At 36.3% G+C, this 19746-nt stretch overlaps 1 protein-coding gene across 2 annotated transcripts in view; it reads left to right on the top strand.

Annotated features, from left to right (window-relative positions):
• Positions 1-19746, top strand: part of LOC117345042 — a 95285-nt gene that overhangs the window by 14600 nt on the left and 60939 nt on the right. Inside the window, exon 2 of one of the 2 annotated variants that reach the window (XM_033907978.1) lies at positions 4026-4682. In XM_033907978.1, coding sequence (XP_033763869.1) covers positions 4143-4682 — 540 coding nt within the window. In that variant the 5' untranslated portion in view covers positions 4026-4142. Of the gene's footprint in view, positions 1-4025; positions 4683-15304; positions 15338-19746 lie in introns of those variants that run through there. The other variant, XM_033907979.1, reaches the window with a different exon arrangement.

Below are 19746 nucleotides of genomic sequence, written 5' to 3'. Positions count from 1 at the left end.
ATGACCGAAAATCGTATCGCGAGGACCTGCTACATTGAATAGTGTGTCAGCTTACGTCCCAATGTACAATGAGAAATGTGACGAGGGAATAGACAACTCTGTATTTTGACACAGCTTGAAACACTTTCCTTTAGCGTCTTAATTAGTTTCACATTACAATTCCGCGAATGAGAATAATGTGTGTAAAATTAGTTTTAAATGATGACGTCATTATATACAAAGGCACCATCATGGTTGGTGTCGTGTTAGTATACAGGTCACGGATCATACTTATCCTTCTATCGAAAGTGACATGTCTTTGTGTTCCCTATATCAAGTTATCACGGCAAGGCCTGGCAAATTTGTTGTATTGTCGGCGAATGATTTCCTGATATTTGCCTTTCAGAGTTTATCAAGGGTAACGATTTCACGATTAACCTTTTAATTGAGTTGTTCGGCCAGCATTGTAAGTTTGTTATTTTTCGCATCAGAAATAATCATTCCTTTTCGAGTGTTACGATTGTACGAATGTTTACAATGTCTAATAAAGCGGAATAATTACTTACCAGATAGAAAGGTAATCGAGTACATTCATAAAACACAATACACGCGAGCGTCGTGATCTCAGAACACAGGGGCGTGCGACTTGGTATTCATCTCTACCTATCCCAATCTATGTATTCCATTATCAGACGGTTAAGTAGTATGGTCACCATTCGATCAAAAAGTACGCCCCCGTGATGTACATTTCTACAGGATTATGATAAGGATATACAAAGACATCTAGATAGGTACTTACCATGCGATTTGGACATCAGTGTGGTTTTTGTAACTGTTACTGGTATTACGAGAACACTCGTCATTATTATCTATTTGTTTCACAATATACTGGCTTCTCAGCAAATAAATGTCCATCTTGATTTATAGTAACTTACAATACAAGAGAAAAAATATTTCAAATTCCTCATTGTAGGTAGGGATACAAATATTGGTGAAACAAAAAACAAAAACAAAAACAGAAAAAAAAATCCAGTTTCTGTGTATCGAACGTTCAGAGTGATAATGGTCCGACCGGAAGTAAACGTTACATATGTTAGTGGTAATGCTGTGACTGGGGAAGTGGAGTTGCGTTGGGGCTTGAAATAATTTTTCGATTAAAAAGACGTCATCAGGGCAATATGGCGTCGTCATGAGCTTTCAGGGATAATTGAAAAATATAATTCAGTCGCTGATGACAAAATACGTACTATGTTTTATTCCAGTTTAATTTATTTGAGAATCAGTTTAAAATAAACAAATTTATTTTTTACATGGAATATGCTTATCCTTTGACTCCTCACTATCCTATACATATATGTACTTCCATTAACAAAACAAATGCAAATTTATTAAATTGTTTGTGTAATAAATAAGTAGATCAAAAGAGGGACTTATGCACACACACATATATAATATGTATATATGTACCTACGGTATACTTCACGTGAATATGAAAATTAAAACTGCTTCGTCATATTTATAAATATTTAGACCTAAATTATATATTAGTTTGTTGTGCATATAGACCATCGTTTGTCGCCCGAAAATACCTTACCTATATACAATATCAGCCGTCAATTTTAATTCTGTATTGACCAACGGTAATGGTAAATCAAATAAGAATATAAAATGAATAACGGAGAAACAGGATACTTTCAACGTAAAGTTGTTTGTCCAAAAATTCTTTATTAATAGCAATATATGCGGGACCGAAAAAAAATTATTTAATTATAGTAACACTACATGCGGGCCTCAACTGTTCCGTATCTTCTGTGGTGTTAGGGACTAGTCACGTGACATTTTATTTGTAAATAAAACGGCTTTATTACACCCTGATAAAGCCCTACTATATATACGTGAGACAAGCCGGGACAAGACAGTGTTTTCTATTGTACCCCGATCCGTATTAACTTACTAATTACCCAGTCGGATATTAATCGTCCCTTACTTAGGTCTATATTTAAAGACGTGTGACAACGAAAATAACTTTTGAAATCTGATAACGATTATACATTGCCCTCCAAAAGTCCTGTTACAATTATAACGTAAAATACAGCGAAGTTAATCTCGAAGTCTTTATTACAATTTGTTAGAATCATAACTTCTTAGGGTGTTATTGTTCATGATTTCAAATGTTCATGTTCATTTTTCAACATTGCATATGTTTTGTTACAATGGAAATCCTCAAAATGCAACATTCTGGAAATTTCCCTGATTGTTTAATATAAATTTCAAATATGCAATTCTTACATTATTCTACTGTTAATCAGTTAAACAAATACTTTTATTTGTAACAGTAAAAAAAAACCCACATTTTTATTCATTTTTGAACATTATGCAAAATAGGACCCTCCATTCCCTCTCCCTGCAACTTCAAAGAAGTGAGGTATTTTTCAAATAATTTGCAATCGTCACTTTGGGAGAAGTCGTTTATAAGTTGGTAAAACTTGCTGACTAATCCCTTTGTCATTATTATATGTCAATGAAATATGTTTAAACTAATCGTCACTTACAAATGGACTATCTTACGGGTATTACAACCCTTACAAATGGACTATCTTACGGGTATTACAACACTTTTTCTCAGATTTTGTTGGCTAGCCATTCGATTTAAACGTTCCAAGTGTAACAGGACTTTTGGATGGCATTGTATGTATACATGACGACTACAAAAAGCTGTATATCTCTGTACATCATATCTCTGAAATGAGGATTCAATAGGTTAAGTTGAGAAGTTGAAGTTGCATCCATGAGATTCAATAATTTTCAATATAGATCATAGATGATCAAAAACCACAAATTAGATGTAAGTAAGAGATAAACAGTTTTTGTAGTTACATTGCACCACGTGGAATTACGTCACCGGTAAAACTAACTAAAATGTGGCGTAATACCTGAAGTCCTTTTGCTGAAGGTCAAGGTCATTATATAAGTCAAAGGTAAGACAAACTTCAAGTTTGCGCGTGGAGGCCTATGAAAGACTGATATCTAGATTTGACCCCAATACGGCGCGTGATATAATTCCATAATCATTTTTCCAATGTCATTTTTGTAAGAGGTCGAAGGTTAGATGAGGTAAATATTGCTGTATCTCCCGTTTATTTACAATCAAAGGCTGTCGCGTGACATTATACACACAGCGTGATGATAATCTAGTGGAGTATTTTATTTCGATATTGTTATCGTTATACACAGAATGATCTTAAATCATTTTATCATTTTGAATGGGAAGTGACCTCGACATTTACATAATGTCATAAGTTAAATAATACCTTGGGAATATGATTAATTCAGAAAATCATGGCGTTAATTATGACGTCATCGACCGTATGACGTCACGATTCTTCTGAAATAGAAACTTGCTGATCTAATAAAACATTTTCAATTTATCTCTGCGATAATGGGTTTCTGAAACTAATTGATCACACGTGCGTATTAACGAGGAACAATCGAAATAACTTCCGATGTTTTCTATTGTTTTGTACATAAAAAAAAAAACAATCCGACAGCAATATCTCACAACAAACATGTAAGAATTCTAACATAAATCACCGGTCCCTGTCCCCGATAAAAAGACGACCTCATCTAATCAGACATACAACACCTGTTTCAGTATAGGGGTCTGATACCAGTATATAGCCACAGAGAAGTGGATACTTGAACTGATGTAGCTCACAAAACCTACTATCCCCGTATGTATAGAGCGGTGTATTGTTTATAACAACACGCAAGTCCTGAACATCCGGACACAACGACTCGGTGTTTGCTAGATGATTACAAACACAATGTTTAAATCGTCGTTTGGATCTATTTCGGTGTGGCTTCTCGTAAACAGGTCCGTACGTTCACGTAAATTGGAACCAACGACATCTTAATATCTAATTAACACGTTATCAGCTGCGGCCAACAAGTAAAGGTGTTTATTGTTTGTCTGACATTGTTCCGATGTATACCAGTTTCTTAACATCTTCAGACTTTGACTTTTGTTTGTCTTTTTACATTTACAGGCGGACTCCGTTTCCACATACAACACCGATCTAGATATGGACATCAACTCGCAGTAACCGGATGTCGCTGTAACCGGATGTCGCAGTAACCGGATGTCGATTTGACAACAGGAGACAATGGCGCATGCATGTGACGAACAGCGGATGTCATTCCAGAACAGTTACAATGTACCATTTCAAACATCCAGTATTTTTTCACCAGGACTGGTGAATGCACATTCGTTCATAAATCACAACAGGAGTTATGAAAGTCCAAATTTCGAAGCTTGTTCCCCGACTGTCCAGCTTTTTAAAGACAAACTGGCGTACAACGCTGCAAATTCAAGACAAGGCTCGAGACTTTCGACAAACACCTGGGTTGATCCACTGGCGTCTAGTGCAAACCCAATTATACAGCAGACACATCCGAGTACACCGAAAACGAGTACCCCTTTACCGGGAAGAAACACCGCCTCCAAACGAATGGTCCGTTTCTATGACAATGTGTGTGTGACGTCAGACGATGACCCGGTTATGACGTTCTTGCTGAAGATGCTAAATAAATTAGAGGAAGAGAGGGAGGAGGAATTGGCAAGAAGAAAGAAAGAACATCGGATGTGGAAGGAGAGGAGGAGAATGAGATTACTCACTGGCCAAAGCCTGGAAACTGAATCGGATGTAAGTATTCATTATTTCAGTTAGAATAGTCACGTGATTCCACGTTTTTATTGTCTCTATGTAATCCCGGTAGACGGAAATGGCTGTATCTCTCGACGTTTTAACGTTCCGTTATTTCCATTATATATTGTAGTCCACCAATATCAGATAGGATGTTAAAATTCCCTATCGTCCGTGGTCCCATTCCTCCCATTCCAAGCTATTCTTGTTATCGCTATTTCTTTAAAAAAAGACTATTCTGGAAATATTCGTCAGGTGTCCCTTTAGGTTCTCTTTGGTTCTTGGTTGTACAAAAACGCTGACAGGCGTCAATTTGGACCAAAATCTAAATCATCTGTTCATGACTTGTTGCATGCCACGCCAGAACATCTTAAGGTGTCACGTTCGTACTGTATGACGCCCATTCTGATAAAAAAAATCGTTAAATTTAAAAAAAAAATAAGAGAAGCGCTTTAAAACCCACTCGTTTAGTATAACAAAGATGGCGAGAGTAACTCCTGATACTGGATGAGACGATCCGTGAGTTTCAATTTTGATTTAAACATTTTCCTCACTCGTGTCCTGTCACCGCTGTCAACCCCTCGCGCAATAAAGGAGAACTTCGGTTCGTACAAGCAGCACGAATTTGTCAAACTACAAAATGTATATCGAGAGTAAGAAGAATGAAGATGGCCGTCCACGCATGGTCATGCATGTCTCGTTTTCGTTTATGGGCTGGACCGGTTGGATCAGGGTTGTCCGTTAAAGAAATAAGGACGGAATTGATGTTTTGTGTTGTTTCAGACGAGCTGTAACACGGCCTTTCAAGGCCTGTATAACATCTACAGGTCTCTCTACATCTATTTCTGAATTATTACATTTAAGAACAGACGAGTCGCTTTGCCCGCATAAAAGAACAGCCCCCGTATGGTAAACTCTAATTGTTGTTCTCGGTCGTGTTCTCTTCGTGCACTACTTAGAACCAAGGACACCCATATACTCTCTGGGTGATTTTGGTTATGTTAGAATGGGTGCAGCCATATTAGTCTCGTTCCTTTCGGCTTTGGCACACCTCGTTATCTTTTAGTAAGAATCTATAGTTCCGATAGAATGACATAACACCAACAATTTCAAAGGCCATGGGCAAATAATTTCCATGAGATTGGCATTGTGGCAGGTGAAAATTATTAAAAATATTTCTTTGAAATATCACGTGTACGTTTTCCTTTCGTCCTAGTTGTGCTTGATCGTTTTTGAGACCAATCGTGTAAACAAAATGGCCGACTGGAGGCCATATTTTATTTTGACAGTTTAAATTGGTTATCGTCATTTAACAAACTTGGTCTTTTTAATCCCCCTTGGTGCATAATTGTGCATGAAACAAAATGCCCGACAGGTTGTCATCTCTGAAGGTTTTTATTGCTATTTTTCAAATTCCATAGTATTTCATTTTCCAGTGGTCCTCACTTGTGTGTGTTTACTTTTGCGATTGCCAGGTAAAACAATATGGAATACATATAAGTTGGTTTTCTCGGATCCATACAGTTGAGATTTATTACTTCGTGGATTCAAGTTTGGTATTGGTATTGTTATATACGTCATTAATGGATAGAAGTCGCCATGTATATAGGTTCCTCTTGGTCCCTAGTTCTGGAGAAACCTGTCGCCAAGTAGCCATGCTGGATTTAGACAGTTAAATTTTGTCATTTCATGGATTCACTTCGTGGATCCTTCTCTTTATAGAATATTATATGGACATTAATTTGTGGCTTGGATACTTGTTATGAATGCCAATCTTGTTCGTGGTCCAAAATGTTTGGACCCCAGTTGGATCGGAATTATTAGTTATGAAGTAAGAACAGGCCTAGTCATACTATTTTTATTTATGGTGGTCTTTGACCCTGACTTAAAATGTCTCATAATATTGACAGAAACATGTCCATCAGAGTTAAATTTAAATAATAAGGTTCTACGGGAGACAACTCGTACGACTAAATGTCCTCTCCGAATGTGGTATACTAGTGCAAATAGTATAATATAGATATATATAGTACGATACCCAAAGCCGTTGACTGAGAGAATAAGGAAATCAATGAAAACAAAGTGCGATGTATACATTGTATTATGGAACAAAGGCTAATCAGTGTATAATAACTTGCCAAATACCTGGCCAATGTCTTCGTATGAACATTCGTTGGAACGATTAATATCATTTTCTTTGCATTGATATGTGATAAAATTGGGTTCACAGTCCTAATGTATTATATATATGTAACTACAAATAAAAAATATCAAATTTACTGTTCTTGCAAAATGCTTGATACATATATATAATATCCATATTAGTCATGGACCGGGTGTTGCGAATGTATGCAAAGTCCCTGTGGCCTCGGACGGTGAGTTTAAAAAAAAAAATTATTGTGAGTTATTTTACTAAAGCATGTTGGTCAAGACTGGACTATACGCTTGATGAATGAGCACAAATAGATGTAATTATGTTACATGTATGAAATTAAAATTCCTGAAAAATTTCATTTGGTTTTGTAAATGGATTATCTCCCTTAGTAAGTGATCTAACAGTTCTGGACACGACCAGAATTGACCAAAATAAGCTTAAAGGGGACAAATTATTACTACACACTTTTAATAGAAAGCGGCCGCTGAAATCGAACCTGGTCGCTATCAGTATTAGTCCCGCATAGCGATATGTAATGTAACCGTGAAAAAATACCGGTATTCAGCTGTTGCCATGGTGTTCTATAACATTTAAAATATGTTAAGGTTGATTTGATGATATTAGTTTTCCTCTGTTAGATTCAATAGTTGTACACAGTTTACAATCACAAACATTGCACTGGGATTGAAAGACAAGTTTAGCGCTTACATTAAATATATCTAATGGTATATTCTCTGTATTTGGAACAAATTAAAAACAAAAACAAAACATTCAAGATAAATTAAATTCTCGAAATTTCATATACACACCAATTCTGTGGCCTATTAATGCCTTTTGCAACTGGGTATTCTCAACATTTTCGATATTTTTGGTTATAGCATGGAAGCGGAACTATCTCATTTTATCTACCAATATATAAAATATGTAATTAAAACCTGATATACACTAAATATCGAAGTATCCTCATCATTGTCCCTGCACAGTTTGTTTCTGGGTATGTGAATGTCAGGATGGCTGTTATTTAAACTAATGCGTGAGTTTTTAGTTATTAGAAGTTTATCGATCTACTTTATGGTCTGCTGTAAATGTTGTGTGCAAGTGTTTGTAACTTATATCAGTATGTATTTATGTGTCCAGTTGTAATTTTTTTTAGTATTCGCTGGTTTTTTAGGAGAAGATTTAAAAAGGCTTGTCTATTGTCTAATCCTTTTGTATCATTTGTAAAAAAAAAAAATGAAAAATCTCACTGAAAACTGTAAACAAAGAGTTCACGAAACTCGAATTTCCTTTTGACATTTTCCTCGGCGATCGACCTAAATGGTCCTCATTAGCTAATTATGTATAACTTCATCTCACTTGAGCCTATACCTAGATGCATGTCCAATCCACATTGTCTTAAATGAACTTTGAAAGTCACGCGAATCAAGCCCAGCAAAGTCGTCTCCTTATGACCTGGTGAGTGATAAAGGCCCATTGGACCTCTTGTTTAGGTAAGTTTTTGGGTATGCTTTGTATATACAGCTGTGAGTTGTACGATGAATCATGACATTTCGTACTAATCCCGGGAAGATTAGCCCGATTAAAATTACCGGTGTGTAATTTATAAACAAACCCGTTGGAGCGTGCTCACCTGTGCTCAGTGAAAGGTAATTAGTTTATCAGGTACAAAGGCTAACGAGCACGGCACGGTACTGATTCGCCTGTATCCAGTAAGTCACTTGTAATTTTCAGTAAATAACCACAGACTTATTACTAGAACTTACGCTAGTCCAATGTCGACCAAACTGTGGTCGAACTGAATTCCGGAGAAAGTGTTCGCAGGATTTCATCCCTGTTCGGTAGCTGAATAGAGGTAAATATCGTTATTTCGTAATTTAAAGAAATAATAATAAATCAAATCATTTAAAATTCGTTATATAAAGAAATAATGATTAATCAAAGCATTTATAATTGATGAAAAATTCATCAAGTACTTCATTTGAACAATTAGTAGGTGCCTTAATGACAAAATGATTCACAGATTAAGAGAGCTTCATTAGATGGATGTTTGCGAAATCTGTTGGCATTCATAGGAGAATGCACTCTAAATTGTTCGTACCAGTTGATACAACTTGGTGTAATATGCACGTGTACATGTATGTATATCTTTATCCTGTCATGCGTACGTACTGGACCAAATTACCATGACGATTGGTCAGTAGTCAGTTTTGGAAGGATTGGTCAGTAGTCAGTGTTCGACGGGCCATTTTATTGCAGGACATCTGTATATTTTGATATTTCAGGACTTTTTTATTGACAAGCTTGCACTAGTTTCTTTAAATTCAATGTCAAGTGAACACATTTCCATCTCTTAATTAATAATATCGACAAAATACACCCATTTCACATCTATAGCTGAACCTACCTTTTCAAGAAACCGCGTGTAGAGTAATTTGTCCTCTTTTAAACTGTTACATGTATAACTCGTCCTGCACAGCCGCCAGTGTGTGTTAAATGTTATATTCTTATGTATGGACAAATTCTTTCTAAATAAAAGATAAACTAGAGCTAAAATTCCAAAAGCTGCAAATGCGTGTTAGCAATAAAAATACACTTTGTTTCGTCGCGACCTAATATGAATATGGGTTCAAGATTAAGGATAACGAAAGTTTCTGTAATGCCATTAATGATTGACATAAAATTCAATAAAAGAAATTCATTTTAACCCAATCTTAACATGATTAGGACAATATAATGTTGTCCGTCCAATTATGGGTGACCTATTGTCTTAGCTAAGCTCGTTTTTCTACACATGCAATTTGTTTTAGACTTTGGAACGGTGGTATGCTTGACAAACTCGCATTCAGGTTGACCAGAAAATTATAACAATAATTATATATAAGCTAATGAATATGTGAAATATTCTGCCCAGATGGTTAAAGTGAATGTTTGTGTAGGTATAATCCTTTCACAGAGTATTACGGACAGTGGTCAAGGACAATGGTCAGACATGTCCAGACTCTCGCAGTGGGGGAACAATGGACAATGGAAATCTTATTAAATATGAACAGATTACAAAATGAAGCTGTCACACAGATTGACAGGGTATTAGGCAAGCCGGGGTGTTAACAAAACAAACGGGAAGGCGGTGAGCCACACCGGGGGAAAATAGGAACTTGTCGGGGTAATAGGGGTCACCAGGCCACGGAGGGGTACGGAGTGTTGACAGCGTGTTAGTAAATATAAACAACAGTACTTAAATACGAATGTTTGGGCTAATGTGTTTTATACAGGAATGTGGGTTTTAAACAGCTGCAATCGATCCGATTTGATTTCATGCAGTTTGAATATTTTCTATTTTCTGCATGCTGTCATTTTTTTAATTAATTGAACTCGATTTTCATGCACGAGTTGTCACAGAAATTCTACTGATTGACTATTAAAGATTAAACTCTATGTACATGAACATGCTCCTTCTACTAAGAATCCCAAATGCAAGAGAGTCGAAAAACCAAAGCGTTCTGAGTACTATGTATCAGAGTGGACTCATTTGTTTGTCATAATAAGAAGAAATTGCAGCACATATTTAATTACAAGTCTACCGATCCCGATATAAACATCGCACAATAATCGGAATAATGTGTCTTGGCATTCAAAGCATCTGATAACATTTCATTTTTAAAAGGGAACTAGTACTTGACCACTAAGAACACCTGACAAAGTTATGATCAAATTTGATCAGGTATATACATGTACATGTATAAGAAAGATGGCCTATACCCATCGGGATACATTCTTCCCTTGACAGAGTTGTTTTTGGTTTTACACAAAACTGAATTGATGAGAGAGCTTTTCAGACCAACTAACAAAGACCTTGCCTCCTTCAGTTTCATTATCGGGGGTACACTATGTGTTGTCTTTAAATAACACGATATTTATTGACCCTATCAATCTTGTATACTCTCATAAACTTATGATCAAGGCTACTACTGACTTTTCTATGTCAACATCTTACCTCGATGTTTACTTATATCATGGCCAAAGTAAACGGCTGTGTAGATTTACTTTACTGTACTTTCTCTCCTTAGCTCGTTTAAGAAATCATAGGCCGATATCCTACTGATCTTATTAAGCGACTAAAATAGCATTTTGATGACTTTGATAAATTAAAACTAATATGGACAGAAGAGTAGTATTTTATGACCCGCATCAATAAGGAAAAGAAACGAAAAACTCCCTATTTACTTTCTCTATCAAACAGGTAAATATCGACTGAGGCAGTACCATTCTCTCTTCCGAGACAGCATTGTGACGTCATTTATTCATGATGTCGTAATATTCCTATTCTACGTGTGTCTCTATATTTAGGACATTAGCGTAAAAAAACTAAATTGAAATTGAGCGTATTTTTAAAACATGTCAGACGACTCTAAAGTGACGTCATCGATTCCTCAGCTACTGTTTTCGAATGTAATACTTGATTTAGTTTGAAACACACAGGAGGAAGGCCGCCATGACACATGGCGTAAGTTGTATAGTCTCAACAATCTCATCGTGAAACATTCTTTACCTTACGTTAAATCAACGTGTTTTGTCTCGGCTCTCACATTGATTACACAACATTACATTCTTTCACGTAGTTTATATTTTCCTAAATCTTCCATAAGCTTGTGGTCTTATTCTCACCCAGAACCCATGTTTTTATTCTCATACGGGACGCATGGTCTTATTCTCATCCGGAACACGTGGTTTTATTCTCATCCAGAACACGTGGTTTCATTCTTATCCAGAACACGTGGGTTTATTCCAATCCAGAACACATGGTTTCATTCTGATATCCAGAACACATGGTTTCATTCTTATCCTGAACACGTGGTTTTATTCTCATCCAGAACACATGATCTTATTCTCATTCAGGCACATGGTAAAATGTGAAATCGTTACATTACTTAATATATTATACGTTAGTTGTTGATATGACGTAATGTGATAACGCTTGGGATTATGGGATAGACTATGACATTATATTCAATCATAACCATTCGTAGAGTTGTCGCCATGGCCAATGTCATTTACGCACGATATAGATTTCTATGGACTGTGTCTAATTAGATGAATCCTACGTAAGGTGTTTATGAACATTGATTATCTCTCAGTTTGGGAGATGGATATTGATCGTGAACATTTTAAACCAAATAATGAATTTATCTACTCTTACTATTGAAAGTTTGGTTTGGTTTATTTTGTTTAACGTCCTATTAACAGCTAAGGTCATTTAAGGACGGCCTCCCGTGCGTGCGACATATATGCGTGTGGTGAGTGCGTATGTGTGTTTTGGGAGGCTGCGGTATGTTCGTGTTAAGTCTCCTTGTGATAGGCCGGAACTTTTGCCGATTTATAGTGCTACCTCACTGAAGCATACTGCCGAAGACACCCAGCAGCACACCCCACCCGGTCACATTATACTGACAACGGGCGAACCAGTCGTCCCACTCCAAATATGCTGAGCGCTAAGCAGAAGTAGCAACTACCATTTTTAAAGACTCTGGTATGTCTCGACTAGGGGACAGAACCCAAAGCCTTCCTCACAGGGGCGAACGCTCAACTAAAGGCCAAAAGTGAGGCATTGTCAAGGGAGACATTAGGAAGAAGAAAGTTGTTCAGAAAGAAGAGAAAAGATAAGATCCCAAATTTAGTCGCCTGTTACGATCATGCAATGGGGGCCGCAGGTACAATTCTTACGCCCTACCTGCAGGGCAGAACTATTGATAGTTATATCAATTAAAACACAATATTGTGTTATTGTGATGGAATATGTGTTTTGAGGATACATATTTGACATTTTTGACCGTTTACACATGCAAATACACAGGGAAACTATTGTAACAAAAGGATATTTTTTAGACAGTATTATATTACATGTGCTATTTTAATGACTGATGGTCTTGGGTCAGAACTCGATGTCTTTCTTACTGGGGACAAAGACATAATTTAAATACTAACTATGAGTCTGAAACAAGGCGGACGTCAGGAGGAAAGAAACAACATTCAAAATTTAGTCGTTTCAAGCGTTAAGGCCAGTAGTACTCCAACATTGTTATATGATGACACGCCGAGAAACTTATGACAGGCGCCGGTCGGATGGCCTAAGAACCAAAACAAATCAGAGACCTTTAGCTAGCTGAAGTTGGGCCAGCAAGTCAATTCTTTCGTCCTTCCTGTAGGACATCGATGTATTGGAAGATCTCCTCCCAGTAAAAAACATCCCGGTAGTACTGCGACAGCCATCATTCTAAAAGACTTCAGAAACTGTGATTTTGTTGTCCCTCCTGTAGGGCATCACTGTATTGGAAAACTGAAATTGTTAACTGTCTAAATGTATACAGTGTATATGATCTCCTCTCAGTAAAACATCCCGGTAGTACTGCGACAGCCATCATTCTAAAAGACTTCAGAAACTGTGATTTTGTTGTCCCTCCTGTAGGGCATCACTGTATTGGAAAACTGAAATTACAAACTGTCTAAATGTATACATTGTATAGGATCTCCTCATCCCGGTAGTACTGCGACAGTCAGCATTCTAAAAGACATTAATACGAAAAATTGTTAGAAATTCAGAAACTTGGATGTAAAATACAACAGCGGCGAATTACATGTAGGTTTATATCAGAAATGTAAATCGAGTTAAAGAGAACGTTCGTAAGGAAAGTACGGGGAAGGTTCAGTACTTTTTAATAACTGATTCCTAGTATCCTTTGACTACGTACTTTTTCCATTGTAGTTGTGTTTTCAATTCCATATTAAGGAATGTAATTGAGGCGGGGTAATGACAAGTATAGATGATCAACTCATTACTGTAACAAAGTCAAACAGTTCAAATATATAATATTGATGTAAGCTAATTTACAGATCAAAAGTACAAAAACGGATTTCTTTGTCCAGAGACTTTACTGTTCATTTTTTTCCATTTGCCATGTGTTTAAATAAAGAAACAATGATCAAAAGTTAACCATCTGGCGTAAATTACTAATCAAATACAACTGAAAAGTGTCCCTTCCTTTATTATTCATAGACACGAAACTTAAATAGGTAGATTTCTGAAACACAATATAATTGTTTTTGCTTTAAAATATATAAATTGTACCTCGTTAACATCGCCTATTAGAATTAAAACAACATTATTAACTTGTAGTATAATCATGTCCTCTAAACATATGACAAATAAGTTCGGAATTCTGTCTTTATTGTTAATGTTTTAATTACATTGTAGTGGACATTGTTCCGAGACAATACACGAAGTATTCTTGTTTTAAAAACGTGGCGTGATAAATACGCTCAGGAATTCACCTTACCCGTAATTGACATGCCAGCCTATATGTTCGTATATAAAAAGACGGTTAGGGTTTTAGTTAATAAGGAAGATAGCTCAATAGTCACGCCAAAAGTCACAAAACCCTTTGTCCTTTTCTCTCTGTTCCTAATCTGTGTGTATTTTACATCTGGTTTTTTTTCAGACTCATTAGATTTTCCGTTATCGATAAGCCTTCCATAAGCACTCCGCCTAATGATACTAGTGAAACAATAAATATTTCCCCCACAAATATCTCAATAGCTATTTTTGACAAATAATACATTTTTCGATTATATAAATATGGAAGTCTTTCCAAGGTTATGTATGTGCTTTACAGACCTTGGCTCACATTTCGAACAAACATTTAAATTTACAATCACAAAGTCACAAAGTCACAAAGTCTCAAAGTACATGCAGACATCAATACGGATATAAAGAGTTGCCGCTCAATATGTGTATTAGATACAATCAATGATTTCTTCAGCCTTCCTATGGCCGGGAATGTTTATCCAAAGATGACACAGTTGTATATTGATAGAGCAGTCATTGGCCTACAACAAATAGATAAATAAGATTTGTTCTCCCGGGCACCTGTTGAATAATACAGTGCTGAGTGTGGACTTAGATATGAACATTGAATATTCGCTGAGTGAATATTTGTATAAATGAAGTAATAGATCTCGTTTTCTAGACAAAACCCCATACACAGTTTACATTGTAACCACTTCAAGCGTCGCCAATTTTACATTGGTGATCTCAAGTCACTTAGCCTTTGTTTGAATTTGTAATTCAATCCGAACTTTATATTTTAATATGATGAGATCTTTTGTTAATATATTGACATAACTGACCCAGTTCCAGGGCTAGGCAAGACATGCATATTTTGTATACACGCACACACAAGGCCGACATAAATGGGACGAGCCTCGGTCTTTCAGACTACACTATCCTGTATATTGGCGTTGTGAAATTTAATACATTTTCGATCAGCCTTGTCGATGGCTTTACGAGATAGTGTATCCCATTAGGAATATGCGAACCTTTAAATATTTCCTATTGAGCTAGATAGAACACTGATCTATGTATAGGTATTTTGGAAGTTTTACGACAGCTCTCTATCGTTTTATGTAACTTCCCACAACGGTATTCACGATGGCTGCCAGAATGAAGGTATGGATTTATAATTTTCATTATCTACTCCTTCAGACCTTTCCTATATTCTTTGTGATAGTCTAGTGTTAATAGCTCAAGTTTCTGAATTACATGTTTATTGAACTCTATTAACCTTATTGACTCTGTAGTGACTGAACTTATCTGACGTTCGAGTGGCGCAGACTAATACATTCAGATCTGAATATTAATCTGAGGAGGTGTTAGCATATTCGCCAATAAGAATTTCTACTGGTGTGCTTTCGTCAGTTAAATGTCAGATTAATATAAATGTGGGTATTCTATCAATAATATAAAAACATGACTTTATTGTGCGAAACTTATTATGTAACGATATGTGCAACTCGTTGGCAGATGGTAAAGTGAAAATGTCATTATGTCGTTAAGATAAATGATAACAAGAGAGAAAGGTTAACATATTTCTAGTTTTGAGATTATCGCAAGAATTGAGCATATAGAAAACTAAGGAAGGTACAGGATGACAATTACCAACAATTGTTAAAACAAACAACTCTACAGCAATGGTTGTTACAGGAAATTGTCTAAAACACTTTAAGACTACACTGTACCATGAAATTTTGTATACCATTCAAATCGTCCTAAAAGAAGCACACAATAGTTAATCTCCCTCCGCCCAAACTTCACGTCATGATTATCGTGTTAATTCTACTATATTAGTTATATCGTTGTTAGATTTATTTAGAAGTGATAATATGATTTGAATATATATAACTAATGATTTGGGATAAGGGAACAAAATTGAGTGGTCCTGAGGATTCGAGGACCCCGAGTATATCTTATATAGAAACTTTGCTGTCGGGACCGGATATTTACTTCGAGTTAAGCAGGGTTTCCGAGTTATTAGAATTCGAGGTGAAATAGTTTGTATGGTCTTTCATTCCTAGAGGCAGTTAATATTCTTTACTTCTGTAATCCTTTCTCTAACAAGGTTTTATCTTCGTGTCTGGTTAACACGGGTTTGTTGTAAAATATAAATCTCCATCCATGCGAAGACAGATACTTGTGAGGCTGACTACAGGAACTTAATCTACAATCCTTCAAATAAAAATTATTTATTGATGAGAAATCTATTGTTGTACTCATCTAAACAAAACAGAAATCTCTCTGAACTGAAACGAAGTAAAACCGTTTTATAGAAAGTCATCCCTTTGTAACGCTATAAAAACTGCTGGCTTGTTTTTCTCTATTGATATCGGTATGTCACAAACAATGATGTAGTTAATGTATAAGCAGATAGCTCAAATTTCGGAATGAAATTACTTTAAATACCCGAATGTGGTTTAAGTTTACGATAAAACACATAGTAGATTTGATAGGACTATGAAGTTATTGTGAGACTGTCTAAGTGAGAAGTGGTGTATGACACCTTTAGTTACTGAAGACTGACCACATCACAATCCCGAGTCTGTCCCCAGTCTACAGGTCCAGGACTCATCATACACAGCTCATATGGTGTGTGGAATATTAGCAGAATTCGACACAGACTGAAGTCACTAACTACTTGGGATCTACTGTATGTATATCTGTTGGGACTAATTACTAAATTTACAGTCCGTTCGGAATGACTTTTGTTATTGCGTTCGCAATAACTTTTGTTACTGCCATGGACAGAAGTTTGGAGTTCCGAATGATTCGTTTCCGTGTCAGAATTGTATAAGTGTCATTTTAGACGATAGTCCGGACTATACAGCATATGTTAGGGTAAGTAATGAAGATGTCAGAAACGCTTGTGACTGTCCTTTGTATGTTATCATATATCAACTGGCGACTAAATGTCTTGTGTACATACACGAGGTGTCTTCCTATTTCTTCTGAAGTACTCGCTCTTTTACCTTCAAAGACTTCAATACCCATTGAATCGTCAGAATCTCGCCATCATTGCATTCGATCTTAGACATTCTGAACGTGTGAGAATTGCATTTAAAATCAACAACAAGCTTTATCATTGTGTTAATCAGGTTACATGGACATGTATAAATTGATGAATTATCATGTATAGAAGACTTTATATCATCATTGTTATCTACAATCAACAAGGTACATTTTGTACAATACCCGTTATGTACCTTAACTGTACGAATGTATTCCTATACCCTCTGCATGGTTGTTGTAAAGGGGATCACAAGACAGGGCTATTCTCCTGATGTGACGTTGGTAACACACGTTACGTTCCGCTAGTCTCATTTATAGATTCTGTATTTTATATGTATGCCTCGATATCAATAATTCAAGTTATGGCGACAGAGCTGTTTGTTTTAGTCCGGCTCATTGTGACTTCGCCATTGTGACGTTACAAGTAACAATAATTCCAGAGAATCACCGTTAAATACTATGTTAGTGATGTAGTGACGCCCCGATAAACAGAATCTCAAACTTGTTTATATTCCTTTGTATGACAATCACTAAAACTCGTCTTATAATTTTTGTATAGGATTTCTTTTGTCACTTACAACTTTAACGCAATTAAGTAGCTGAACTCTGTCTCCATGGAAACAAATATACAATATAAAATAAACGTGAGGCCATGTAAAAAGAAAATAAACACAAACAACGGGTCGTTATATCTGATAAAGGTGGTGTGAACAGGCCCGCTATCGTGATACTGTTATCATTACATGTAGTAAATCACTTGATAGGGTTAATTTAAATAACTGGCCCAGCACGTCACGCTTCATTAACTGTTTAAGAGCTGTAATGGTCTTGTGTGTAGTCATACATTCCTACTAGACCCATTATGTTTACAAGTCCAGATTTGACTGTAGTAACTAGACCCATTATGTTTACAAGTCCAGATTTGACTGTAGTAACTAGACCCATTATGTTTACAAGTCCAGATTTGACTGTAGTGACTATATATTATGTTTACAAGTCCAGATTTGACTGTAGTAATTATATACTATGTTTACAAGTCCAGATTTGACTGTAGTAACTAGACCCATTATGTTTACAAGTCCAGATTTGACTGTAGTAGCTATATATTATGTTTACAAGTCCAGATTTGACTGTAGTAGCTATATATTATATTTACAAGTCTAGATTTGACTGTAGTAACTAGACCCATCATGTTTACAAGTCCAGATTTGACTGTAGTCACTAGACCGATTATATTTTCAAGTCCATATTAGACTAGTCTTTAGTCCCGGACGATGAGAAATGGACCGGTCTTTGATGCCGTGGTTGTGTCCGTGGGCAACACACTTTATACTAAATGACGTGGATGGCGGGCCTCCCATATGCTATTCAGTGAGGTAGTCACCAACTACATGTACTATAAGGAGACCCGCCTCAAAATGGCCCAGACTGTCCACTGGACGATAAACCCAGCAAGCAAACAAGCAAACAAACTGGAACCCCCCAACAACCGACTGTCGCGATTCAGTTCAGTTCAGCTCTTTATTACTTTAAACCATTTGGTTCATCAGTACGGATAAATCCTTCTGTTACATGCAATACTCTTGGGATGGAAACATCCATCAACTCACTGTCAAAATACACCCCTCCTCAACTTAATCCTATTCCCACTCGAGCATCATACCCCACCCATGCCCTGGAAACCCACGACAATCCACTGTCCAGATCAAGTCATTGTATTACCGTTTATGTACTTTCTAGTGTATTGGTCAGCCAACCCACTTCTATCTAAATGTTGATTTAACAACACGAACTGTCAAATCTTATCAAGTCTTATCGACAAAGATTGATGACTCCAGTCATTTATGACTTTTCAGTCCGACCGAATATATCAAAATTGAATGGCCCCTTGCAGAGCATCCTATCACCTCTAAATTCCATAAACTCTATGTTTCAACTCATAAAATCGTGACAAGTATATTAAAACTTTCGGACATACTGGTCACATATTATTGTAAATGTGGATAATATTTTAAAAGAGAATTACTGGTTACCCACTTTAAGCCCATAGCTCATAGCTGTCTTCGTTCTTCTGTTAAACATGTCGGCGTCTTGACCAGCTGTCTCTTTTCTCACACACTGATGATGTTATAGTTATTTTTAAGGAATGAAGCAATTACGATTCTTAAGGATCCTTAATATTATGACTTGTTTGCTTATTTGTTTGTTTGTTTTTTGTTTTAATGCTTTTAACGTGTGGATACATATTTGTCCCTACTTGTCACATATTGTTGTTAAGGGGGAAATGTTTTGAAAAGGGTCCCTGCTAATCACGTACGATCATTAAGACTTTGTTAGATATATATTTAGTTATCTATGTACAGTTGTGCAATACGGGGAAGTAATAGAGAAATGTCTAGGGTGAATTTTAGCTTGTGAAAAATAGGGAAAAGTTAACTGAGGAAGTATTCCTAATTCTATTAGACATCAGTTAACTGAGGGAAGTATTCATAATTCTATTAGACATAACTGAAGTC

The sequence above is a fragment of the Pecten maximus genome, chromosome 16 (genome assembly GCF_902652985.1).
Source record: "Pecten maximus chromosome 16, xPecMax1.1, whole genome shotgun sequence".
Classification (NCBI taxonomy): domain Eukaryota; kingdom Metazoa; phylum Mollusca; class Bivalvia; order Pectinida; family Pectinidae; genus Pecten; species Pecten maximus.
This window is presented reverse-complemented; position numbering and strand designations above follow the sequence as displayed.